This window comes from Chrysemys picta, chromosome 2 (assembly GCF_011386835.1).
Source record: "Chrysemys picta bellii isolate R12L10 chromosome 2, ASM1138683v2, whole genome shotgun sequence".
NCBI classification, from domain to species: domain Eukaryota; kingdom Metazoa; phylum Chordata; order Testudines; family Emydidae; genus Chrysemys; species Chrysemys picta.
The window spans coordinates 10,629,148-10,655,979 of record NC_088792.1 but is presented as its reverse complement, the minus strand read 5'-3'; the positions used below and the strand labels follow the sequence as shown (position 1 = coordinate 10,655,979).

General features: G+C 37.3%; 1 protein-coding gene across 13 annotated transcripts in view; it reads left to right on the top strand.

Annotated features, from left to right (window-relative positions):
• The window catches only part of NKTR (natural killer cell triggering receptor), a 74,788-nt gene that overhangs the window by 16,569 nt on the left and 31,387 nt on the right, over nucleotides 1-26,832 (top strand). For 6 of the 13 annotated variants that reach the window (XM_065582622.1, XM_065582621.1, XM_065582619.1 and 3 more), the window contains exons 3-8: nucleotides 4,626-4,700; nucleotides 6,636-6,743; nucleotides 8,375-8,419; nucleotides 10,323-10,410; nucleotides 21,825-21,854; nucleotides 23,684-23,829. In XM_065582622.1, the coding sequence (XP_065438694.1) occupies nucleotides 4,626-4,700; nucleotides 6,636-6,743; nucleotides 8,375-8,419; nucleotides 10,323-10,410; nucleotides 21,825-21,854; nucleotides 23,684-23,829 (492 nt within the window). Of the gene's footprint in view, nucleotides 1-4,625; nucleotides 4,701-6,635; nucleotides 6,744-8,374; nucleotides 8,420-8,727; nucleotides 8,756-10,322; nucleotides 10,411-19,020; nucleotides 19,049-21,824; nucleotides 21,855-23,683; nucleotides 23,830-26,832 lie in introns of those variants that run through there. The other 7 variants (XM_065582625.1, XM_065582626.1, XM_065582623.1 and 4 more) reach the window with 4 other exon arrangements.

The following is a 26,832-nucleotide window of genomic DNA, read 5'->3' as shown; positions in this document are numbered from 1 at the left end:
TTATGCAATCTAATTGAGACCAGGCCAGATCAGCTAATCAAAAATTCAGATAATCCGGAGAACTGTAAAGCGCGAGGCTGCAATGCCATCTAGTGGTCACAGGAGAGATCACCCACTTCTGGACCTGTGTGTGCTGGTTGTTCGTTTAATACAGAGCTGGCTTATGAAGGGTTGGATAAATGGGGTTCTACTGTATTATGGATTAGCATGATAAGTGGGTAATTGAAATCATTCAGAGAGGCTACTCTATACAGTTCTATTGCATACCACCAGATTAATACACACACCTTTTTCAAGGATCCTTCATCAAAGAATCTGCTAGGGGACAAATTCAAACTTCTTCTACAGCAGAAATGGTCCTTCAGAAGCTTTGAAGAAGGGAGTTATGCTTTCATTATCTTCTTATCCATGAGAGAACTGGAGGGCATTGTCCTATTCTGGAGAGCTCTCAATAATTTATCTATCAGAGGGGTAGCCGTGTTAGTCTGAATCTGTAAAAAGCAACAGAGGGTCCTGTGGCACCTTTGAGACTAACAGAAGTACTGGGAGCATAAGCTTTCGTGGGTCAGAACCTCACTTCTTCAGATGCAAGACATCTGAAGACATTCTTGCATCTGAAGAAGTGAGGTTCTGACCCACGAAAGCTTATGCTCCCAGTACTTCTGTTAGTCTCAAAGGTGCCACAGGACCCTCTGTTGCTTTTTAATAATTTATCTGAAAATGCAAATTGAGTATTATGACAGCCTCAACTATAGTAGCTCTAAATCCATGGGATTGGTTTGTGGTCTTGACATCAAAGACACCTTTAGCATTACCTAGAGTAGAGAATTTTGCAAGGCTAAGTAATGTTCCAGAAACTCCTTAGTTTTGCAGGGATAGGCAACAGTTGAGCCTCAGTCATTCCAGACTCAGTCATTTGTGTGCCAGTATGGACAGAGATGCTGGCACACACTGTTCAGGTTGACCTCATAGTACAGGAGGGTGTTAAAAATACAGCTACCAGCTCTGTTCTTGTTGAACCTCCTTTAGTTTGCTGGTTGAGACAGTTTCCACACCCCTGCTATCTGTGCCCTTCACAGTATCCCTCAACTATGCCCTCCTCTAGCTCTGGCTCCTTGAGTCATTAGCTGGTGAACCTCAGTAGGTTACTGTCAGGATGAGGAAAGTTTGCATGTCTTTCTTCCATCTCCTAATATTAATGTTGAATTCCTGGAAGGGTAGACAAGATGCTTGCCCTTGACCCAGATCTCTTTCTGGCCTTGGGGTGTGTGTCTACACTGCAATAAAAAACTCATAGCACTGAGTCTCAGAACCTGGGTCAGCTGACTCAAGGGCTTGGGCTGCGGGGCTAAAAATTGCAGTGTCAGCATTCCCTCTCGAGCTGGAGCCTGGGCTCTGAGACCCTCCTTCTCGCAGGGTTTCAGAGACCAGACTTCAGCCCAAGCCTGAAATTTTTAGCTCCTGAGCCCCAAAAGCCCAAGTCAGCAGACCTGGACCAGCCGTGGCTCTGCTGTGGGTATTTTATTGCAGTGTAGACATACCCAGGGAGCCCTGGAGCAGATACCCTTGCATCACAATTGCCCATTCTGGCTGTTTCAAGCTGACTACATCCTGTTACTATCTCCAGCTATTTTCACTAGCTTTGGGGGAGGTACAGGGAAAATTGTGTTTATGGGGAAAGTGGGCTGTCTTTGTTTGCCATAGTTTTGGTTGGTCTAGTTCTGTGGACAGAGGTCAGACTATTTGTTTTAAGAAATTAATTTTTAATTTGTTGCAGGGCACTTAAACCAGATGATAGATGCCTTTTAAAGTTCTGTTCAAATAAATACAAGGCTTTGTTATACTATGTCCAGAATCATGACTTTTTAGCTCCTAGAACAGGGCTCATCTAAGGAGACTTATTTATGTCCCAATTCTTCCCCCAGGTGTCTTTTTAATTATATCCATGTCGTGCACCCTTTTAAAAAAAAACACAATTATTGGGACAGAGTTACTTCAGCATTTAAGAGCATCTTAACATTTTATCTGGTAGTGGAAATGTGCAATATTTGTTTTTGCTTTTGTGTTTGAAAGGCTGCTTGAATGAAACTGTTTCCTTGCTGGGTACCATTTACATCCATGTTGCTACAAACCAAGCAGTTTTTTCTATCTTTAGTTATTTAAGTACTTTTTAATATCTGTCTACAACTATGAAGAGCCACAGGTCTGACTGTAGGTGTTCTAAACTAAGTAAAATCATGGTGTAATACTGGAAGCTGACGAAGAAAAATGTTCAAAATTTGGGATCTACAGTAGTTGAGTTAGATTCATTAACACATATCCCAGTGGTACTATGAGGATGAGTAGTCTCTTCTGTTATAAATTCTCAATTTTGAGCTCTAATATTCATAGAATTCCCACACCACATCAGACCAATGGTCCATCTAGTCCACTATCTTGTTTCTAACAGTGGTCAGTACCAGATCATTCAAGATGGAAAAAATGCTGTTGTGGACAATTATGGAATAATTTACGTCCATAGGAAGTATTTTTCTTAACATTTATCTCTTCTATAAATATTTTATTTATACTATCAAATGTAACTATTGGACGTTGATTTTTTTTTTTCCCAAATCCATTTAAACTCTTGACCTCAGTGGTGTCCTGTGATAATGAGTTCCACAGTTTAATGTGTTAAACAAATTCTTTTACACATCTCAGTCCTTGTCATGAATAAATTGTTAGATACATTCTAGCTACTAAAAAAAGGCGCTTAACGAGGTTCAGGAGCAGCTTCTGGTCCTGTGGAGGGAACTTCAGCAGAATTTCCCCCCCCATTTGCTTGAAGTGTGAGCTCATCCTCCCCCTGCCCCCCTTGACTTCTGGTGGAGGGAGGGAGGGAGGTGGGGCCTTCCAATCTGTCCTGGATGAACCTTTGTGCCCACACTAAGGTAGAGAATCTCCTGACTTTCCAAACCAGTAAATTATTAGGAAGACATTCTGACAATTACATATATTTTTAGAGAATTAAAACTTGCTGAATTTCTTAGAAAGGAAAAAGAACAGGAGTACTTGTGGCACCTTAAAGACTAACAAATTTATTAGAGCATAAGCTTTCGTGGGCTACTGCATCCGAAGAAGTGGGCAGTAGCCCACGAAAGCTTATGCTCTAATAAATTTGTTAGTCTCTAAGGTGCCACAAGTACTCCTGTTCTTTTTGTGGATACAGACTAACACGGCTGCTACTTAGAAAGGAAGTTATCTGAAAATGTTCCTAGATGCCACAGTGTAGAATAATTTCAGTCTCAATTTAAGAGACTTTTTTTCATGGCTGGACAGTAGAACTAATTCCATAGTAGCTTTTCAGCAAACTTGGAGCCATACAATATTTTGCTGCTTTTATGGTCAGTGTTGAAGTGTTAATGTTTTATACCACTAGAGGGTACTCTTTAATAGGTTATCACAAAGATCTGTATATTTGACAATGATTTAGTTTTTGTGGTTTTTATTTTACAAGCTATAATAAGTCTATCAAGCAAATTTTGTTTTGCAAATTGTGCGTTTCACTATACTGTTCTACAAACATTATTTATAATCTTTGGTTTACAGAATGCAGTTTCAGGTAGCTTGGCATATACAAAACGAAATATGAAAACTTCTTTTAAAACACTTTTTGTGCCTTTAACATATTAATATGTGCCTAGATAAAGTAATGTTATTCGGCACCATAAGTTACCACTTCTTCTGAGCCCTAATTCTAAGAATGCGTGTGACTGGCCTTTGCCTGAACAAGGGGATGGACTAGATCGGTGTTTCTCAACCTTTTTGATACCAGAGACCAGCTTGCTGCCTTCCTCAACTGTGTCAGGGAAATCTCAGGGACTGGGCAAGGAGGCTTCCACGGGCCGGTGCTGCTCCATGGACCGGTTGTTGAGAAACACTGGACTGGATGACCCCTCGAGGTCTCTTCCAGCCCTATTGTTTCCATGATTCTTCCATTATTGTTAATGGAAGTTGTGCAGCTCTCTTTGCATAAAGAGAAAAGCTATCTCAAAGCAGCGAGGCAGGTGTTGTACTCAGTTTTTTGGGCCAGAGATTATGATTTACATCTATACAACAGTTCATGCAGTGGGGCCCTGATCTAGTTGAGGCCTCTAGGTGATAATGAAATATAAATAACTTTTATAGCTTCAAATGTATCGATCCTTGTACAAAGTGTGCTACCTTTAAAAAAAAAAAAAAATTCCCATTGCTCCTGTGATACTCAAAATATTTATCTAAGGCATAAAGCAATTTATGTGACTTGTTTCAAAACAGTTGTTATAGACAAGATAAAATATTTATTGTAGGTATAGTTTGACCTTTATTTCTTAATTATAAGCCACTATTAAGTGATTAGGATTTTTCATAAATTAGATATGGTGAAGTTATTTAATTTTAATTTCAGGTAAATTGTTCCAGTCACTGTTCTCTTTCCAACCACTTATTTTAATACTACATTTTCAGAACTTGCTCAGTTCTCAATCTACTTCTTAAAATACATTTTCAGTGAAATGGTAAATAAAAATCATGCTTGCTTGTTTATTATGACAAAAAAATGGCAAACTGAAAACTTTGTAACACCATATACTTATATTTTCTTCCAGTTGGTCGAATTATGTTTCAGCTGTTCTCAGATGTATGTCCAAAGACTTGCAAAAACTTTCTTTGCTTATGTTCAGGTAAGTAATTTTTCCCCATTGTTATCTATCATTTATTGTTAATTATCATTACAGTTGTTTCTTAGTATTAGCCACAGCGCCATAATTGGTTTGGTAGTGTGTAATGTGCAGAATACCATGAACAAAGAGCACAATTCCAGCCCTCAGAATTTAAGAATCTAAATGCATAAATGCATAAGATACAGAGAACAGACAGTGGTGAGTGGATATTATAGCTGGTAGGTTTTGTGGAACAAGTGTGTTTTTCGAAGTTTCAAGGACATTCAGAATACTAGGTTGGTAAGGGGGGATTGCAGGTAGGTTATCGCCTGGTGCTCGTGAGGGGAATAAAAGATTGTGAGGGTTTGGTACCAGAGAATGGATTGGGGACTATAAGAAGTTATGCATGGGTTTGACAGCTGAAAATGGAGATTGGAGCACTGGCAATGTAGCAATTACCCACATTTATATTATGGTGGGGGTGGCAGCATAGATGAATTACTCATTTTCAGTAACTCATTGCTGTTTAGTTGAGACTGCATATACTCCTGCTCCAGCTTTTAAGGGTTTAAAAGCTAACTTGAGTGCATCAATTGACAAAAGGCGTATTCGAAAGTCTCATCCCACTGTGTGAAATACATAGATATTTTTCACATATTTGAGTACATAAACCTACTAAGATTTTTTTATTTTTATTTTTATTTTTTTTTCTCGCTAACAGTATGCTTATCTATACGGCCTATTGGCTAAGTAAAGTGAGACCCTGGACTCAGCTCAGGGGCATGTCCTTCTGTGTGTATAATGTGATGACTTTTCAACACCGCATCCAATCAATTCTAAAATTTCAGTGAATGTTGTAGGCATCAATGGGCAGAACTCTGAGTTTGGTGAAAATTGGAAAAGCCTGATTTCCACTAGTCAGGCCCACAGAATGCCGATATGGTGCTGCAGACAGAAATCTCGGTCACTCCCTGCTTCTTTTGTACACACATCACTGCCAGCAGCTCAATAGGCTGCTCTTTCTTGTTGGGTATACAGCTTGGCCTACGTAAGCAGAACTGTCAGGATTTGTTGGGATTGTGTTTGTGATGGAGATCAAAGATTATTCAGTGGCAGCCAGGATGTTTGGAGTGGGAATATGTGTGAGAGTAAAAGGCAACATGGAAGTTACAAGTCTGGGTAGTGGGGACATGGGGGAACATGAGGGGGTCAAAGTGTCAGGAACTGACTATAATGACACTTAATTTCCTTTCTCTCCTCTTGGCTCAAGGGCGCAGGAAGGTGAATTTCCTCAGCTCTATAAAGTGCTTTGAGGTTCTCTTGTGGGTGGAGATCTCCAAGGTTAAGGGTAGGGCATTCGGGTTCAGGGATAGAGACTCTGTTCCTACCCCTCCCACCACCTGCCTGTTACATACAATTCTGCTGATTCCTTAACAGTGACATGTCCTGAAGGGTTGTGGTCCTGCACATCAATTTTGAAATATTAGGGAATGTTCTAGGCATCAGTGGGCATAACCCTGTTGATTTTGACCAAAGTCAATGAAAGCCCAATTTCCACTGCTGTGAAAAGAAAATCAGGCCCAGTGTATCCATTTGGTGCTGCAGACAGAGGAATCTCTCTGGTGCCCCCTCCCAATGGATATACATATCACAGGAAGTTCCTGTCTGCAGCAGTGCTCAGTGCTGCTGTCCTCCTGGGTCAGCCTCCTTAAAATACTCTTTTCGGTGCACTGTCTTTGCTGTGACCAGATGCTGTCTGCATTGTCCTAGTATCTGGGGCTCCATCCCTTTTCCCTTATCTGTATGAGGCTGTCTTACATTCCCTGTTTTGATGGCGTCTCTTAAGCTCCGAGTTTCCCAGAAAAAAATATATCCCTGCTTAGGGGTTTGTGCAGTAATTTGACTTTTTTAACAAATAAATTGGTGGTAGTTATTTTTTACATTTCCTTTCACCAGGTGAAAAAGGAATTGGAAAAACAACTAGAAAAAAGCTGTGTTACAAAGGCTCTACTTTCCATCGTGTGGTTAAAAACTTCATGATTCAGGGTGGAGACTTCAGTGAAGGTAAAACAGAAATTTTTTTCTCTGTGCTAAGAGATTTAATTGCAGTTCTAATTTACAAAGTTAAAATTACTGCCAGAAAATTCCTTAAATGTGTTTTATACTTTGTAGATATTAAAGCCAAATATTACATTATTTTTTATTCTTGTATATTATAATTAAGATTGCATTTAGAATTGCAAATATTGTGGAGTCTTTGGAATACCATAAGAATCCCCTGAGGTATTTTTTGATACTGAGGTTCTAAAATGTTCTTGTTAGATGTTAAAAAATATATAGTTTTAAAACACAGATTTCCTTGCCTGAGTTGCTAACGCTATCTTTTGTTGTTTAAAGAAAACACCTTACATCTAATTTACTTTAAATCTTTTCCTTGTTGCATTTTACACAGTGTGGGCAATGCTAGTAATGTTAATTCTGATTCTTTTGTGCTGGTACAATACTGCATTAAAGGGATGTAACTATGGGAATAAGTACAATGGTGATGGGTGCATTGAAAATACTTATTGGATGAGCCTCCAAATGCAAATTCAAAGCATCAAGGACTTGTTCTGCTTCTTTTCCCCCAATATACACACAACTTAGTGTCCCTCCCTCAGCCCTTCCCTAAAATGTTTGCCCTCCCCAAAGTGGATTTTTCTTTACCGCTGCACTCTGACTGGCCTTGCAGATTGAACTCTCTCAGCTGGTAAAAGGCTGCCTCTGCAGGTACGTTGTACCAACAAAGAAGCTAGGGGACAGATACAGAGTGGGGTTGCTTTGAAAGAACTGGTAGCTACTTTTTCACTTCTGTGGCATCTGAGCCACAGCTGGATTTCTGTGGGCATGGAAAGCTGTCAACCGTGTTTGTTAGCTCTCTTCTCTGATACCTGCTGCTACTTTTTCCTGTTTCCTCCTGTTTGCAGATCAATAAGTGCTAAGGGAGAGGAGTAGCCTTTGGAGCAGTGGTGGGCAATCTGCAGCCCACGGGCTGCACATGGCCCATCAGGGTAATCCACTGGCGGGCCGCGAGACAGTTTTACATTGACCGTCCGCAGGCATGGCCCCCAGCTCCCAGTGGCCGCGGTTCGCTGTTCCTGGTCAATGGGAGCTGCGGGAAGCAGCGGCCAGCACGTCCCTGCAGCCTGCATCACTTCCCGCAGCTCCCATTGGCCGGGAACGGTGAACCGTGGTCACTGGGAGCTGCAGACGGCCGTGCCCGTGGGTGGTCAATGTAAACAAATTGTCTCGCGGCCCGCCAGCGGATAACCCTGACAGGCAGCAGGTTGCCCGCCACTGCTTTGGAGCCTCACTTGAGTTTTTCCAGTCCCCTCCTTCCCCAGGGCAAGCTTTACTGGACTGTGAACTACATCACTGCTGCAAAGGTCTGAGTTGCAGACTCCATAGGGGCATATTTAAAGCCAAACAAAAATATTTCATGAAATTAAAAGAAACTCTTCATGTTAGACTTTATAAAACTTTTGTACAAAATCTAAATGTTGGATATTTGATACTTGAGTGTATCCCTTTAGTTCATATTATTTACAAATAGTACCTTTTAAAAATAATTTGTCACTTACTATTCTAAAATTGTTTGCTTTATAAACAAACTTAAAATCTTCTGATAAGATTTAATGCATGCTTTTACTACATAGGTAATGGAAAAGGAGGTGAATCTATTTATGGTGGATATTTTAAAGGTAAGGGCTAATATGTCTTTATGGTCTGTTGCTTCATTTCTGAGATAAAAGAAGTTTTGATTCCCAAGATATTTAATGTGGAAAGGTCTATTTATAGGTCACCTTTTGCATGAAACTAATGTTGCATGACAGTTATTTTTATATGCATGGATTTCAGATACATTTATTGAGATATTTAATGTTAACTGACTTAATTAAGGCTAACTTTACTGGTTAAACGTGACTTTCAGCATGGAGGTTAGGCAACTTTATTCATGAAAACTCCTATCTTCCTGCCTAAAACTGTCAACATATTCTTTTGTTTATAGAGAATGTGGTCTTTTGCAAAATGAAAAGGTAAGAGACACAAGCTCAGTAACACAAATTCAAACTCTGTTCCCTTGCACCCTCCCTAGTAAATATGTGGACAACTGATAATGTATCAGTTTGTGGATGGATATCTGTATTGCTTGGAGACGTGGAGAATTCTGTATCTAACTTTTTTGAGGGAAAATTAATTATTTGGAGAATAAATACTTGGAATTATTCCCAGTTCAGAACAGTTCTTTTTTCTTTAAAAATACTGTCCATTTTTTCCCTCTGAGGTTTGTATATTTAGTGTTGGTTTCTAAAAATATGTGGCTGTATTTATACTCCTGTGCAAGTTATTTATTTGCTTGCATAGAGTAGATAAATGTATACCATTCACCTTCTTTCTAAAGCTTTTTTGGAAAGAGAGAGGTGTGAGCATTTGTAATGGTAATCAGAGCTTTTAGGAGGCAAGGTACAGTATAATTTTTAAATGTAAAAAATGGGAAGTTATTGTGCTATTCCAGTCTTGACACAAGCCTGTACATAAGCTGTTGGGTGTTTCATGTATTGTGTGCTGTGAGCAATTCTTTGTAGTTAGGTGCATGCTGTGAAATTTCTTTAATATGTTATAAGGAAGCATAGTTAGATGTCAGAATATCACAGCTGTTAATCAGAAGCAGCTATATGAACAGATCCCTACTCTAAAAAGTTCAGCTCTTGTTTCTAAAGAATACACTTGGATTGGTAAGTGCTAAAAATCTGGTACTGTATATTTGTCTGCACTTTTAAACATTAATGGTACAACCTTAAGTCTAATATGAGTTTGTCTATGGTAAATTAGTTGTGTAGTTATTTCATTTTGCTGATTGAAAATATTTTAACTGCACAATTATGGGTCCTCTTTACTTAGTTCTTAGGATTAAATAATACATTCTTATTTTTCAACCTCTAATCTGTCTTTTACAGTTGGGTTGAAGAGGAGGACATGTTTTACTCCTCCCATGCAAGTGTCACTATTAAATTAATTTCCTTTTGGATTTTGAAACTTCAAGTTTGGGTTCCGTAGATTGATGTAGTGCACTAGTTAACACCCTGGCAGGGAAAAAGTTGTTTAACTGTGTCTTCCTACCTAAGTTATACTCAACATGATGTGTAAATGATAGCATTGAATATGTTCAGCCATGTTTTAGGATGGGAGAGGGAGAGTCTGTTATTATAGTGGCTTTCTTTCAGGAGACATTGTTGCGTTTAAGTTGTTGGAAGCGTATGATGAGTTCAAGTTGTTTTGAAGACAATAACAAAACATTTTAAAAACATTTATTCTTAACAATATGTTTCAGATTGTTTCTAAAGCAGTTGTGACTTTATAAAAAAAAAAAAAAAGGCAAACTCCTGTGTTCTTTACTTGGTATTTCTGACTTAACAAATATAAATCTGTCTCTGCCCTTAATTTTTGAGAGATTTTGCATAGATTTCTTTTTTTTTTAAGTGTTCAAGTTTCCTTAGTGAGCAGAAGAAGAATTTCTCGTTGTACTGTCCATGTGCTGCTAAGAAAATTATACTTGTATTCATTTATGGGGGAAACTAACATTTTTTTTTTTTCTTCAAACAGATGAAAACTTTGTTCTCAAACATGACAGAGCGTTCCTTTTGTCAATGGCAAACCGAGGCAAACATACAAATGGTTCCCAATTTTTCATGTGAGTAGATGTAATTTTAGAGCTGAGCTTTTCTTAAACAGAGAAGCGCTGTTCATGAGAAAGATGGTATTGCTAAATTAAATATATATGGATGTTTGACTAGTATCCAATGGGTACCTGCTGCTCTCTGAGCTATTGTAATTAGGAAACATTAAATACGATAGTCTCAATTTTATTTGTGTTTTCCTGGAGCATGAGAATTGATCATATATTAATGTTTACTTGTTTGTTGCTTCTTTTTCTAAAATAACATTGGCCTAGGCTTTTGTGTTCATTAGTGTCCCTGGGGTAGATTGTTTTTTGCTTTGTGTTCTTCAATATCATGCACATGAAATAAATTATAATTGAGCATCTGTAGACTCCAAACTTCAAAATTTTATATGGAAAAGGACAAGATGTCTAATATATAGACAGTTTAAGTGTCAACAGTTGCATGTGTTTTCAAAATGTGGTCTGTTTTTGTGGGGTATTCTTTCTTACTATTCAAGTCTATCCCCGAAGTGCCTTTCTTCTCTGTTGCTGCATAGTACTGTACATACCTGTGTACAAATGGCTTTTCTGCCAACACTGGTTAAACTGGATTTAAATTAAGGGCCTTCGTTGAAGGAACTGTAGAAAAGCCCTTCTCATACAGTTCTTATTTCTCTTATAAAACACTCCAGTTTATAAGCATATTTCTGTTACAATATGCAAGTTACTTGACTAAAGTACAGCTCTAACAGGAATAACTGTTCTATACTGAAAGAAATAACTCACGTTTTGGCTGACATCAAATTTTAGGCTCACTAATATCTCTCTTTAAAATTTGCTAATGTTTGACCATGCATCTACTTCACTATCTTTTAAAAATTGTCCTCCGTTTTAACATTTCACAGTGCATATATGAAAAAAAATCTGGTTTCTAACTTTGGGTTTATGTTGGGGAGGAGGCTTTCGTTGTGAAGTATCTTTCCATTGTTATTCTTCAGAAATTAAACAATAATATAGTTTGTTTGTTTACTTTGCCATCTTTCTTGATGGATAAGAATGAATGGCGCTTCACTGTCTTCAATAAAGGAGTAAATTGTCCAAAAGGATGCTCATTTTCTTTGCTGAAAAGAGGTCTTCAACGTAATCCAATAAGGTTCAGATAAGAGACATTTTTAGGTCACTTCCTAAAGACTGTCCTAAAAATGGAAAACAAATAGAAGCACAAGAGGCCATCTTTGGAAATTGATTTACTTCTGATTTGACACTCAGAAACCCTCTGCTCCCCAAAAAGCTGCAGGTTTGTGGTGCCACCTGCTGTTATCTCTGTCAGTTTGGCTGGAAGACGGCTGTGTATTACTGAGTACAGTACACTTTATACATTAAGCTGTGTATATATAACATATGTTACGTACATCTATAAAATTACATAACTTACAAATAAGTATTTAAAACAGATTAGTTCACTATTACCTTTTGAGTGTAATATATAGTGACTTGCTTTTTGATTCTCAAGTCATAATTTTCCATTTTTGAGTTTATCTGAACTGTAAACTTGAAAATTTAATGAGCTACATCAATCAAGAAGCTACCATCTGAGGGCTCTAAAGTTTCTTTTATCTTTCCCATATTATATTTAGATATGTGTATCAAATTTTTTTAAATAGACAAGCTGAGTGTTTGGTGTGTTTAGGTTAACTTTTTTTAAATAAAAAAGAACATTAAGGTAACATTGAATTCAAAATTTAAATTATTCAATTTAATCATGGAAAGATAAATATTTAAAGAAACATTTCTATTATACTTTTCAAACATATGAAATGTTTTTAAGAGCACGTGTATTTTAAAAACTGCATTAATTGATATCACTTTTGTTTCTCTCTCTCTCAAAGAAAAAGTTTTACAGTTAAGCATGAATCCTGCAACTGATAGCTCACAGGGCGGGACTGCTGCAACCAGACAAGTTGCATTGAAATGCTGCACAGGTGCAGCAGTATGGCTATGCATGATCAGTTGCAGAGGCGGGGGTCTTCTTTAGTAATTTTGATTTGTGGTTGGGCAAGGGTGGGTCATGAGAGACCACAAAATACAGCTATGGCTTTCTTTTCATGCAAACTCTCCTTTAGGGGTATAAACTCACAAATCATAGCAACTGCTCATAAGATAGCTTCTAACATGCACAGTTTCAGGTTTAGATTGTTCTTAAAAAGAATTGTTTCCAGATTTCACTCCCAATGATTTCATCGTTTAAAATATAATATATGAAAGTAGTTGTTCTTACTCAGCAAAGTTACCTCTACTTACAATATTCCTCCAAGCTGAATGCCATTAAGTTTGTACAACCTGATTTACCCTTTATTAAAGTATACAGTTCTTGAAACCCAAAATAGTTCTTTCCTGGCCTCATCCTTTAAGCGGTTTGAGAGGCAAAATTAATACAATCTTAATATTTAATATTAAATAGAATGTTCATTTTAAAATATATAATTCTATTTATATAGCTAAAAAGATTATTGGGTAGGTTTTAAAGGACATTTTCAGACTTTAAATAAAACGCAGTCAAAGCTTTTTGAAATGATAATCCAACTTGTTGGATTTATAGAAGGTGATACACCTTTACCTCGATATAACACTGTCCTCGGGAGCCAAAAAATCTTACTGCGTTATAGGTGAAACCGCGTTCTATCGAACTTGCTTTGATCCGCTGGAGTGCGCAGCCCCGCCCTCCCGGAGCACTGCTTTACCGCGTTATATCTGAATTCGTGTTATATCAGGTCGCGTTATATTGGGGTAGAGGTGTATATGTCAACTCTTCCTTAATTTTGTTTTCAATCCTGCACATACAGGATTTGGTGCATGATTGGATAGCATATTCTGATATTGCACATATTTGTATTGGTGTCAAGAGTTTTACATTTCTCCACAGGGTGGATTTGATTTCCTAGTCAGGAAGACTCGATTTAATCATGGTTTTCTACATAAAAGTGCACTCTTGTTGGTTGTTATAACATTAATACATATTCTTCACAACTCAGAGATAGAAGCAGGTTTCATTTTTAGAAGGTATACACTATACCTGTGGTTCTCAAACTTTTGTACTGGTGACCCCTTTCACATAGCAAGCCTCTGAGTGCAACCCCCTCCCCCCCATATAAATTAAAAATATGTTTTTATATATTTAATACCATTATAAATGCTGGAGGCAAAGCGGGGCTTGGGGTGGAAGCTGACAACTCGTGACCCCCCCCTCTCCCCCATGTAATAACCTCGCGACCCCCTGTGGGGTCCTGACCCCCAGTTTGAGAACCCCTGCACTATAAATTTTTAAACAGTGATTTATTTTGAAAACTTTTCAGATTAGTTTTACAGCTATATCAGAAAATGAATGATTGTTTGGTTATTTCATTTACCAAAGGTAAATGAAGCAGATAGTTCACCTCCCAATTACTTCATAAATATCTCCAATTCAGCAGGTTAATCATAAATATTTGGAGGATTTTCTTGCTGTATTAGGAGGAGAACATCACCAGACAGACATTTCAATTGTTTTATTTAACTAAAACAACAATGTTAAGTATTCTGGATTTTTTTTCTTCAACAGCAAACATATAATATTTTAACAAAACAAGTATATGTTCCTCGCTTCTCACATTTATCTCCAGACTTCTTTTCCTTGTACAGATCTATTCCACCCCCAACAACCTTCTAGTCATTTAACTTTTTGAAACTTTGCACTTTCCGAGAGAGGTAAGGTCCCTCTGTGTACACAAATTTGCAGAGGGACAATAGAGTTGAGGTCTGTTATTTCTCACTTCTATATATTATTTATTTATTTTAAAACATTTTTGCTGTTAACAAGCATGTTATCTCTGGAGACACAAATACACAGTTTGGGAACTGCAAAACTAAGCATGTCTGATGGTATCTTCTAGACTCAGCACTGAGTCCCATTGGGTAAATAGAAAGATTAACCTAAAGAATCTATACAGAAACCTGTGGAACCACATAATATTGGGTTCTTAATCCATGAACTGTTGGAACTCATTTACAAAACTTTTCTTAAACATTACATGAATATATTGTCTCATACTGTAGAATTAGAATTTATAATCCCTATTCCATGATGAGATATCTTTGAGCTATAATGTGTCTTAATTAAAACTATCTTTAAATAGGTTTTTTCCTCAAAAAGCATTTTATAAAAAAAAATTCCAATTAAAATAAAAAAAAATCTTTTTTTATTATTATTATTTTTATTTATTTCTCCATACAAACTGAGGCTCCAGTCTGGCAAGTGTTTATGCATGTGCTGAACTCTAAAACCATGGATTAGTGCTTGGAGTTAAGCATAAGTGTTTGCGGGACTGAAGCCTAAGTAGAAATAAAGGATTGCACAACTTTAAAGACATGGTCGTTCAAAATGACTTATTTGTTGGCCTCATTTTAAGAGGGCCTTTCCTCTAATCAGGCATTAGTGCTGTTTGGTATAACTGTACTTTTCAATCTCCTATTAGGCTGTGAATATTCTCTTGGCTGGTAGACTGGATTAATGCACAGTTGCTACTGTCCAGTATGATGCTCCACCAAATGCCCAATGAAAAACAAATTTAAATTGAATTATTATATTGTGAGTTACTTGAAATTGATTATACTGGACACCAATGCTCTGATCTTATAAGCAGAGAATTTTACTTATTTCAGACCACTTCAGTTGTACACCTCTACCTCAATATAACGCTGTCCTCGGGAGCCTAAAAATCTTACTGCGTAATAGGTGAAACCACGTTATATTGAACTTGCTTTGATCCACCAGAGTGCGCAGCCCCACCCCCCTAGAGTACTGTTTTACCACGTTATATCTGAATTCGTGTTATATCGGGTCACGTTATATCGAGGTAACGGTGTAGTTCATTGATAGGAATGTCATGGGTGTGAATGAGTAAGGCAGAGAAACTGGTCTCTTATCAAGCACTGGTAGAGAAGTTTAAATGGAAAAGACTGAAGAAATAGGTTAGGGGGAAAATTAAGGATCAATTTGAGAGAAGAACAAACAAGGCAAAAAAAACTTAGTAGAGAATAAAACATGGTCAGACAAACATAATGAAGTGTGCTCTGTGTCACAAGTGGTACATAAAAGGCTTTTATTGTTAGGCTATTTTCTGCCATTTAACTTTGTATTATGATTATTAAATGCAGGGAATGATTTGGTATGAATAGAAAATACTTAGCTGAAGACAAGATCACATTTATCGGAATAACCAATCTTTAAATTTACTAATAGGAGTTATTCTGTTCACCAGTGTTACTGAAGCACATTGTTGCTTAATTAAGTAGATGTTCAAGAAGTTTACTTTCTATACCATTTGATTTTAAATATTCAAGGTGTTGCTCCTAATATTTCATGGGAATATGCTGCAGGTTCTTAGATTTGGCTGTTACATGTTGAAAACAAATTATAAAGCAATGGTGTAAAGCTAAAAATTACCCATTTATATTTTTCTCATAAAGGACCACTGCCAACTTAAATTTTTTATATTAACCACTTTCAGATAATTCAGGGTTCTGGGAGAACATCCTTTAAATATAGTACTGCATATACTCTATCATAAGCCAGTTCGTTTATAAGCCGACCCCCCCCCCCCCCCCAGATGGATAAGTAAAAATGGAAAAATTTTATGACCCATTCATTAGCTGACCCTATAATTCAGGGGTCAGCAAACTTTGGCTCCTGGGCCATGAGGATAAGCCGCTGGCGGGCCGAGATGGTTTGTTTACCTCGAGCGGCCGCAGGCATGGAGGTAAACCTAAGTAAACAAAGTGTCCCAGCGCGCCAGTTGCTTACCCTGATGGGCAGGGACAGCAACTGGTGGGGAAATTTTGGGGGGGAGGGTCAGGGGAGTAAGCCCTGTGACCACCTCCCACATGACCCCATCCCTAGCTTGGGACCCCCACACTCTCCCCATCCCATCCCTTCCCACCTTATCTGAGGAGGGCCAGGGGAGGATGTCTCTAGCCTGGCTGGAGCTGCTCCGGCAGGCTGGGCAGCGCAGCCGCAGCCTGCTCCGGCAGGCCAGACCAGGCGGCGCAGCCGCAGCATATTCCAGCGGGCTGGGCCGGGTGGCACGGCTGCAGTGTGCTTCAGCGCCCGGGCGGCGCGGCCACAGCCTGCTCTGGGGGGTGGGGCTGAGCAACACGGCCCCGCCTCTTCTCTTCTGACTGTGCTGCCTCTCCTTGCTCCCTCTGTTGTGGGGAGGGGCTGTGTCCCACCTCTCCCTCTCTGTATCCGTTTATAAGCTGACCCCCTTCTCTGGTGCTTCCCTTTTTTACTAAAAAAAATTCAGTTTATGAACGAGTATATAGGTATGTCCTGACTTTTCCTAAACCTTGAAAAACAAACAAACATTTTCCTGATCCCATGCTGATATTCAGAAGTGTTTTTTGGATGGGACAGAAATCAATACTGGATATACTAGGCTTACCCTTCTTTCTCCTCACTGCCCAGTGCCTGCTCAGTTTTAGATGTGCTGGTGCTGTTACTGGTAAATACCTTCTTGCAATGCCTGGGGAAGAACATGTGTGAGCCATCTTAGAGTGGTGCATGAGTATAATGTAGTAATAATTATACTAGTAATACATGAGACTACAAGTGTAACTGACCATCAACAAAACAGTGAAACTGAGTACATACAAAATGTTATAACATTCACAAAGGCTCTGATCCTGCAAACACTTGTTGGCAGCATTACTTTTCACACACATGGGGAGAGAGGGGGGAGTTCAAGAATCCAAAGACAGACCTCATTGATTTCGGTGGGACTACTTGTAATAGTAAGATAAGCACATGTATTTGATTGCAGGATCAGGCCCAAAGTGTAAAAAAAACCAAACAAACAAAACCCAAGACTGAAAAGCTAGAAAACACATTTTCTCTTCGTTATGTAGTATAGATACTACTTGTAACAATAATAGATACACATTTTTCATATAGTGATCTTGTCAGTATTTCTTCAAACTAACCAGTTAGCCTACGGAGAATTCAAGTGATTTTTTTCCAAAGCTCCTTGAAGATGTGTGAAAATATTGTTCCACATTATTTTGAAGTGTTTGGAATTTTTGCATTTATATATCTTAAGAGTTAGTTTATGAAGTTCTGAAGCCATTTGTTTCTGCACTAAACATCATTTGAGGAAAAAATCTTACTTAGTATCAGTTTAATGCTGTGCTCCACAGGAATTACATGTCTACTTTTTCATGCTGATAAATTAATTCCTGGTAGAATTTTAACATTTCAGAAAGTAACATTTCTGAAGCGCAGTGACATGTTATGTTTTGTAACAAAAATAGAATAAACATCTTTGAACTCCTGAGTGAAGAAGAAAACTCATTTTGAGGGTTGTGCTATATGATGATTGTTACAGCCACTTCTGTATATTACCAATGACTAATTGGAAACCGTTAATTACTAAGCTTTTCGATTAAGGTCTTATAATGTGAGTATCCCAAATAACATTCAGAATTTTTCCATTATTACTACTTTGAAGTAAAATTTTCTATTTAATTTTATTTGTACTATTTTACAGTAATAATGTTTTCACCCCTTAGCTCACAGAGAGCCGAGAAGCTACTAAATTACTAAATAGATCAAAGGGGATTCAGTGTTTTTGACCACAGTCCTTCAAAATGCTTATACGTGCTTAATTTTAACACATGAATAATCCCATTGACTTGCACGACTCACATGAGTAAAGTTAAGCACATACTTAAGCACTGCAGGATCATGGTCTATGTGTGTAAAGGCAGAGTAAAAAATACCCTGCTCTTTGTTTAGTTGTTAATTTGGAGATTAATTTAACTAAGCAATATTTAGCTGTTCAGTATATCTTCTTTATTTCAAATAGGTCAATTGTATTACTGAAATAATGCTGCAGTTTTAGAAATATGTCAAAACAAAAATGTAAAGTCATACGGTAAAAATACTTCCTCTGTTTGCATCTTCAAGCTTGATCTCCTTGTTAGATTTCTAGTTAAATGATTGCGCTCCCTTGCTTTTTAGTGATAGTGTCTATTTTCCCATTTTAAGGGAAACTTAGTAACATGAGAGAAGTCTTAGCCAGTGGCTGGAACTTGTGAAAGTGTGGATTTACAGATTTCTAACATTTTACTGGTAAATCAGTCGTTTTCAGTATCTTATTTATATAAGAAATGTAGTAGTATGGCATCCTATAAAGTATAGAATTAGGACTTGCTTCAGTAAACCACTTAAACACCTGTGTAACTTTAAGCATCTGAGTAGTCCCATTGAAATCACTTACTCATTTGCTAAATTATGCTTGTTTTCAAGTGCTTTGCTGGATTGAGGATTTAATAAGGGTATGAGTGGATTCCATTTTCACAGCAGTTTGTCTTTGTAATTCAGTGCTCAAGCAGCGCATTTCTTTAGTGTTTAAAAACAAAACTTGTTCTAGCTTTCCAAATACCTTTTTGTTCTATAGAAAATTTAGAGCCCTCTATTTTTAAAGCATCCTTGTTTTGCATACACTCTGAAAATATTAATTTTAAATTTGTATTTTAATAAAACAGACTCCATTTTGTTTGAAAATGTATTACAATTTATTTCTTGCCATTTTTGTGTAAAATTTACAGAAACAGTGTTACATCGTGCGCTCCAAAGGTAATGTCTCATTCCTCTAAGGCTCTGTCCTTTTTTTCTTTTCTTCTCTTCCTGTTTTTCTCGTTCTTTCTTGTCTTTTTCTGATCATGTTATTATGTGCATTGAATCCTGTGTTAGTGCTGAAGTCCTTTTAAGAATACAAATAACCTTGCTTTATCAGAAGGATTCTCTTCTGTGTGGCAATAATATTTTTAATCAATTTACTAGTTATCTTCACTGACAATGGTTACTTTTTTCTGTAAATATTAACTTGGATAATACTGTCTTATATGGCAGTTTTTGAAGTTTGTTTAATTGTTAGTAAAATGAAGTTATGTAGAAATACAGTTCTCTATATGAAATTAAATATTTCTTGGGGAATGAATTCTATTCACTGCTGTGGATAGACGGAGCCTACTTCTTGTCTTGAAAAGTGATAGTGCAAGAAATGAGACAGATGAAATTTCAGAGTATTCTTCCTATGGAAATATTAGCTGACCTTAAAAAATTAACTAAAATATAATAAATCTAATTTTAAGTAGTCTTGTGGGGAGATATTCAACGGCACAACGAACAGTTAGGCACCCAGATTCCATTAAAGGCTTATGTGTTGTTCACCTAACTTCCATTTGTGCATTTGAAAATCTCCCCCTGGACTTTTTCATTTCATGAGCAAGCAAATGAGGAAAACCATTTATCCATTTTGGCAGACTCATACTGCCAGTGAAATAAGGGAGGAAAAACCTCTAGATGGGTTTTGCCACAATGGCTGCCCTTTTCTTTATTAATCCAAGCCCCAGTTCAACAAAGTACCTGAGCCCATCTTAGTGCTTTGCCAAATCGGTATCGAAGTCTTTCTTGTCACTCAGTAGTCACTAGTATATTCATTGTGTTTTAAACTGTTGCATATTATTTTCTTGACTTCTAAAAACTAAAAGTATACATTTCAGTGCTGGTTTCACTAAAGTATCCGCTTGTTTCAGTTTCAATCTTTTAGAACAGTTTTATAATTAAACCTGGTTAAAATAAAATATTTACTTGGATGTAGATTGTTAATGTAATTAATTTTTTTGTTTATCAAACTACAATGGCCATAAGAAATTGCTTATCCATATAATATATTTCATCGAGAAAGTAAGATAGATTTATTTTATGAACGAACAGAAGGGACATGCAACACAGTAAAAGAAATTAAATGTCTTCCATGTAAGCAGCTCTTGTCTTGGAGTTGCACTAGAATGGTTTTCTGCACTATGTAATGTGGGGAAGGAGGGGAGTGGTGGTGTTTGGACACACATAAAGGTGAGGCATGAATGTTTTGTAGTTCTATCTTTTGGCAGATGTGATCCAGAGCTGCAACACCCCATTGATTTTATTGGACAGAATCATGGCCGCCAATTTAGTTTTGAATGGTCTGATTAAAAAGTAACTTTTCAATGATAGTTTAAGTACTGAATCCTTGATACCAAGTCTGCTTTAATGAAACCTCAAATGGAACATCTACTCTGGACCCCCCATGATTTGAAAAGAATTGGTGGAAGGGGCATAGAAAGGGAAAATCATGATTTCTGCGGGTTCAGGGAATAATTTGAGAAAAGAAATTCAAGTACAGGTCATGTTGATATTCTAATGAGTAAAATTAATGTGATGGTGGGTTGTTGTTTTTTTAAAGGATGTCCCTTGTTGAATTTCTGTGTCTAAATAGCACAGTTCTGCTTGCATCTTTTAATGCAGCCTTGCTTTGAACAGAGTGAACTTGGATGCAAGTATTATGGCATGATAGTGTTTCTGAACTTGCAAGTAATTTCCTTTCCTCACTGGGAGAGAATTTAAAGAGTGACTCCAATCCTTTATGATAAAATTAAATGTCTTTTACAAAATTGTTTGAGTCACATCTTTTTAAATTAATCTGATCTTGAAGGGAAATAAGAAATGTGACAGACGTAGCTCTGTTTTACTGGAGGTAGTGCAGTGACTGTTTCTCTGTTGGCTCCTACACACCCAGCTATTTCTAACCTAAACGAATGGAGGTATCTATATGAGGCATTAATCATGGATAATGTTAGCATCTCTTACTATACAGCTGATTCCCTACCCAGCAGAGCAATCTGCTGCTGTAGGGAGGACTGCAAACTTAATATGTGAGGCAGTATTGTAGTCTTGATGTTCTGTCTAGATGTATTGTTTTGGAAGCTGATTCATGGAGCCAGCAAAATAGAAGGAGAAGGAGAAAGTAGGAAAAATGTGCTTTCCTGTATTGTAACTCCTGGGGTTTTTTTTGACGGGGGGGGAGGAGTTGGTTTGTGTGTTGCTTAATAGAATTCACTTCAAAATACTAGTTGCATTCTTGTACTGTAATAATTTCAGAAGTACTTCACCCATTTTTTTTTTATTGCCAAATAGTATAGTTTTTTATCTTCAAAAATGTTACCATGAGATGTCTTGGAGTATATATTTATTAATATACATTCATTAATGTATTAATTAATACTTGAAAAAATTGTTTATTGCATATCTATGAATATTGCATGCATTTAATGAGATTTTTTTTAAATAGGACTTATAAATGTTGTACTCGTTACGTAAATTAATTTTTGTACTAATGTTCACAATTCCCTGTACTTAATATGATTTTAATCTTTATTTAGACTTTTATCAAATTTTTAACTGGATTTTTTTTTTACTGTTTTTTGTCTTTTACCTTCACTTTTTGTTTACTCTGCCATTCTACTTTTTACCTCTTCATCTGAATCCCTGATTTTTACCATCATATCCATGTTGATGTATGTCAAATTAGAACAACAAAGCCTGCTCCTCATCTTGATGGGTAAGAATTCTATTTTTAACTCGTACAGTTAATAAAATTCTAATATTCAGGAATAAGTACTTCACATCTCAATTGAAGGATGGACAGAACTTAGCAACATAAAATAATTGGTTGGTAGAAAAATGTGGCAGAGGGTTGCCATTTCAACTTTTTTGACTATCTTTACACAATAACCTACATAGTCATGAATGTCATGTAGTCATGAATTTTGTTGTCAACCTTTGGGCCTCTGGGTTTAATAATATAAAAATAAAATTATAATAAAATTATTTTCTGAAGTGTCTTCCATATAGCTATTATCCACAAATACTTTAGAGTCACTGCAAATATTAATTATGGGACTAGAAAATGGGAGGAAGAATTTAGAAGTCATTGTGCTCTAATGAATAGAGAGTAAAGAATAATCCCAGTTATATTGCTGATTTACCATGTGCAAGCCCTTTAACTTCTGTTTTAGTCTCCTATCTAAAAAGTTGATAATGATTTCTCACTGCATATCAGTAAGGTAGGTAATAAGTTTGTCAATGCCTTGAGATATCAAATACCTACATTCAGTAGTTCTCTCAATAAAGGCAATTTAGAGCCCTACGAACACTCCGAATGGTGCCTCCATGGTCCCATTCTTCCTTGGATTGTCAGTGCCAAGGGTAACCCACACAGCTGTCTGCTGGGTTGTCATTGTGCTCCTCTTTCAGCAGGCTGTGCCTTCCCTACCTTCCTGAGCCATTATACCCTTTTGCCAGGCAGGCTGGGATCTGATAAGGGACTCTTTTAAACACTCAGTGTGTGACACGCAATTTTTGGGGGGGTGTATGCAAAATATTTCACTGAATCGTGTCTCCTTTAGCACCTCAGTATGTTATATCCGATAGAGAAGAGCTGCTGTTTCTAGGCATTGGGATGCCCTGTGTCTTTAAGGACACAGCCCTGGGAAGTGGGTGCTTAGACAAATGGTCCTATGAGAGGGGAAATAAAACAGGCCCCCTGCCACCCACCCTGTTTTTGCAAACACAGCAGGAGGCTCACTCCATCGGGATAACTATTCCCCCCACCCCCTCCTTGTGCCAAGGATTTGCCCTCTGCCATAGTCTGGCAGTGCCACAACTCTGGACTTAACCCCGACTCATCCCCACCCCATCAAAGGACGATGGGGAGCTGCGGAGCAGCTTCAGCCCCAGGGCCCTGAGCAGCAGGAGGAGATGGGGGAGTGCCGTTGTCACCCGACTCATGGCAGCAGCTGCCTAGCTCTGGCTTCTGGCCTCTGACCTGGCCAGAGGCAAGACCTTGCAGGGGGGCGGAGGAGGAGGAGGCAATTCCAGCACTTAATTGAGGAGGAGCAGGGGGGGCGGTTCACAAGAAGGGCAGAATCTCGTGGCGAGGGAGGGTGCATTCCTCTCTCCCTGCCCCCCTCTCCAATTTTCTGTCTAGCCCACATCAGACCCTCCAGTGAGAAGAGACTGGCGCTGCCCCTGATTGTGATTAGGAGCCAAATTCTGGCCTAATAAAATGCACATGCAAAGGTGGATTTGTTTTCTAAAGCTGCTGTTGACGTCCAGAAGAAGCTATGCATGGCATGACCCTCTTTTTTTGTAGTGCATGAAATCCTTACTTTTTTGACAACATCATGTTGGGGGCGGGGGGGTTGTTTTTTTTGTTTTTAGAAAGATGGTTTTACTGATCCTAAATTTTGGACATAAACAACCTGGTAATACAGATTGAACTGAATTCTTCCATGTAAGAATATGATTTTCAGTCTATGAAGAAGTCAGTGGAGAAGAATCCCAGCTATACCTAAACAATTGTACTTTCTGAATCTTGTATTTCTGCAGTGTACATGTTGTCTTTGGACTGGTTATTTCTGGTTTTGAAGTAATAGAACAAATAGAAAATCTGAAAACTGATACTGCAAGTAGGCCATATGCAGACGTGCGAGTTATTGACTGTGGGGTGCTTGTTACAAAATCAGCAAAAAATGGTAAGCAAACCTGTTGTTGCTTGAAACACATTGAAAGTTGTCGTGTGCAAAGAATACAAAATTTGTACTTATTTCTAAAAACTTACAATGGTTCTCTGGCATTTTAATTTGGATTTAAAGATGTCTGAGAATTAATTTTTTTTCTAAACTGAAGATTCTCTCGCTTGAAAAAGGGCACTCCCATTTCCTGTCAACATTGCTTACATTTATTTTTGTGAACTGCCATACTGAACTTGAACACTAATTTCTTTCCCAGTATTTGAGCGGTAGAGCTTTAAATATAGTCCTTGGTACTGCACAAACTATAGACCTTTCAGGATACCTGAGCTGTTAACATTAATTTCATGACTAGATTTATGTTAACAGAATTTTTTCCCCTTAAATCATCGGAGGAAAATGTATGAGGACCAAACTTTACTAGATATCCCATCATTTGTAAAAATTTTATCCAAAGCACCACCGGAAATTTGTATAGGCCAAGATTTGAACTTTTTTCAAAATTGTTAAAAGATGGGGGTAGGCCTACGGATTCTAAATTTTTTCCCATCCATCCCCTTCCTTTCCCGCAACCAATTCTCCACAACTTAATTGAACTTAACCAAAACCACTTGTCGTTTTAGTGACTACACCAAAATAAGATATGCAGACTTCCTCAATGCTCTGCAAAACACTTGTGCAAAGTACATTCTTGCTGGTGTCAATGAAATTGTTTTTACATGCCAAATAAACTAAAGACAGTCAGCGTAGGTTTCGGAATTACCCACAATAAACTACAATAATAAGCTTGCCAAATTGAAAAAGGACAAAATTGATTTTGTGAATTTAAACTGAGTCCCTTTAAATTTTGAGTGAAATATAAGATTTCATTATTTTTTTTAAAAATGGTGCAAACGTTTAAAATTGTGAAGAGTTATGGATTGAGAGACTACAGATGGGCAGACAATATAGCAAAAAATATTTCACATGCTACTGACCCCAGGAAGAAAGATGGAGGGATTTTTGAATTGGAGGGAAAGTCTTTCTTAACTGACTGCTGGTTCAGTGACTTCCTTCTGTCTTCTTGTGAAAATTAGCAGAGATTTGTTGAGTCTTCCTGGCTTGGTTGGGAAAGTGAACACCAAGTCTGAGAGAGAGGAGAAACACTCTCTCTTGAAGCTTCACTTTCAAAGGGTTAGAACAAAGAGACTGGTCTTGTTGCCTGAGGGACAGCTTACAGTATTCCTGCCAGAGGAGAGGAGAGGAGAGGAGAGGAGGGTGACATTCCCTTTTGTGAAGGTTTCCCCCTAGTTGATTAGGTGTTGTCCTAGAGGGTAGTGGACAAATTCTCTACAAGTATGAAGGTGAACGATAGTGCAGACTGCTGTGGTTTCTATGAGAAGAGGTGGACACTGGGACTGAGTCTGAGAGTCTTGATATTGATTTTAACATGTAACTTGTGGGTTGCTCATTTAAGATGTTTTAGTAAAAAAAAAAATCAGATGACTGTGCACAATCCTTGTTCATCTTTCTCTTTGTCCTAGGAAGAACCAATGACATGAAGTCACAATATTGCAAATTAAAATTTATTTTAAAGTAAGGCTGTCAAGTGATTAAAAAATTAATCACAATTAATCGTGCAATTAAACAACAATAGAATACCATTTATTTTAAATAATTTTGGATGTTTGCTACATTTTCAAATATACTAATTTCAATTACAACAGAATACAAAGTGTACAGTGCTCACTTTATATTTATTTTTATTACAAATATTTGTGCTATAAAAAACAAAACATTTTCAATTCACCTCATACAAGTACTGTAGTGCAATCTCTTTATCATAAAAGTTGAACTTACAAATGTAGAATTATGTAAAAAAAAAAAAAAAAGTTTTATTTTTGAATGCAGTGTGAAACTTTAGAACCTACAAGTCCACTCAGTCCTACTTCTTGGTCAGCCAATCACTCAGACAAACAAGGCTGATTACAATTTGCGGGAGATAATGCTGCCTGCTTCATGTTTACAATGTCACCTGAAAGTCAGAATAGGCGTTCACATGGCACTGTTGTACCTGGTGTTGCAAAATATTTATATGCTAGATGTGCTAAAGATTCATATGTCCCTTCATGCTTCAACCATCATTCCAGAGGACATGCGTCCATGCTGATGATGGGTTCTGCTTGATAATGGTCCAAAGCAGTGTGGACTGATGCATGCTCATTTTCATCATCTGAGTCAGATGCCAACAGCAGAAGGTTGATTTTTGGTGGTGGTTTGGGTTCTGTAGTTTCCACATCAGAGTGTTGCTCTTTTAAGACCTCTGAAAGCATGCTGCACACTTTCATGATAAAGGGATTGCATTTCGGTACTTGTATGAGGTGAATTGAAAAATACTATTTCTTTTGTTTATCATTTTTACAGTGCCTATAGTTGTAATAAAAATAATATAAAGTAAGCACTGTGCACTTTGTATTCTGTGTTGTAATTGAAATCAATATTGAAAATGTAGAAAAATATCCAAAAATATTTAATACATTTCAGTTGGTATTCTATTGTTATAAGTGCTATTAATCACAATTAATTTTTGAGTTAATCGCATGAGTTAACTGCAATTGACAGCCCTATTTTAAAGTAACTACAAAAACATGGTTTAATTTGTGTAATAGTTCTGTTCATATGACCAAATAGCCACACATTTACTTATTAAAATTTCTTTATAAAACACTTATTTGTTCATATGGCAATCTTTTCATCTTGTTCATGTACTATAATTTGTTTATTGAAATATTAAAAAATCCTTCTGTATTATGTATAATTGAAATGTTGGTTATAAAGTGGTACACTCTGTTTTTTAGGGCAGAGAGATGTAAATTGGAGAGCTGTATAGTTCACTTGGTAGAAACTGAAGAATTTTACCACACCCATCCTTACTCTGATTTAAAAAAATATTATACTTCATGTTAATCATTTCATTGATATTTCATTCATTTAATATGTATGGGCTGAACACTTACTTAATGTAAT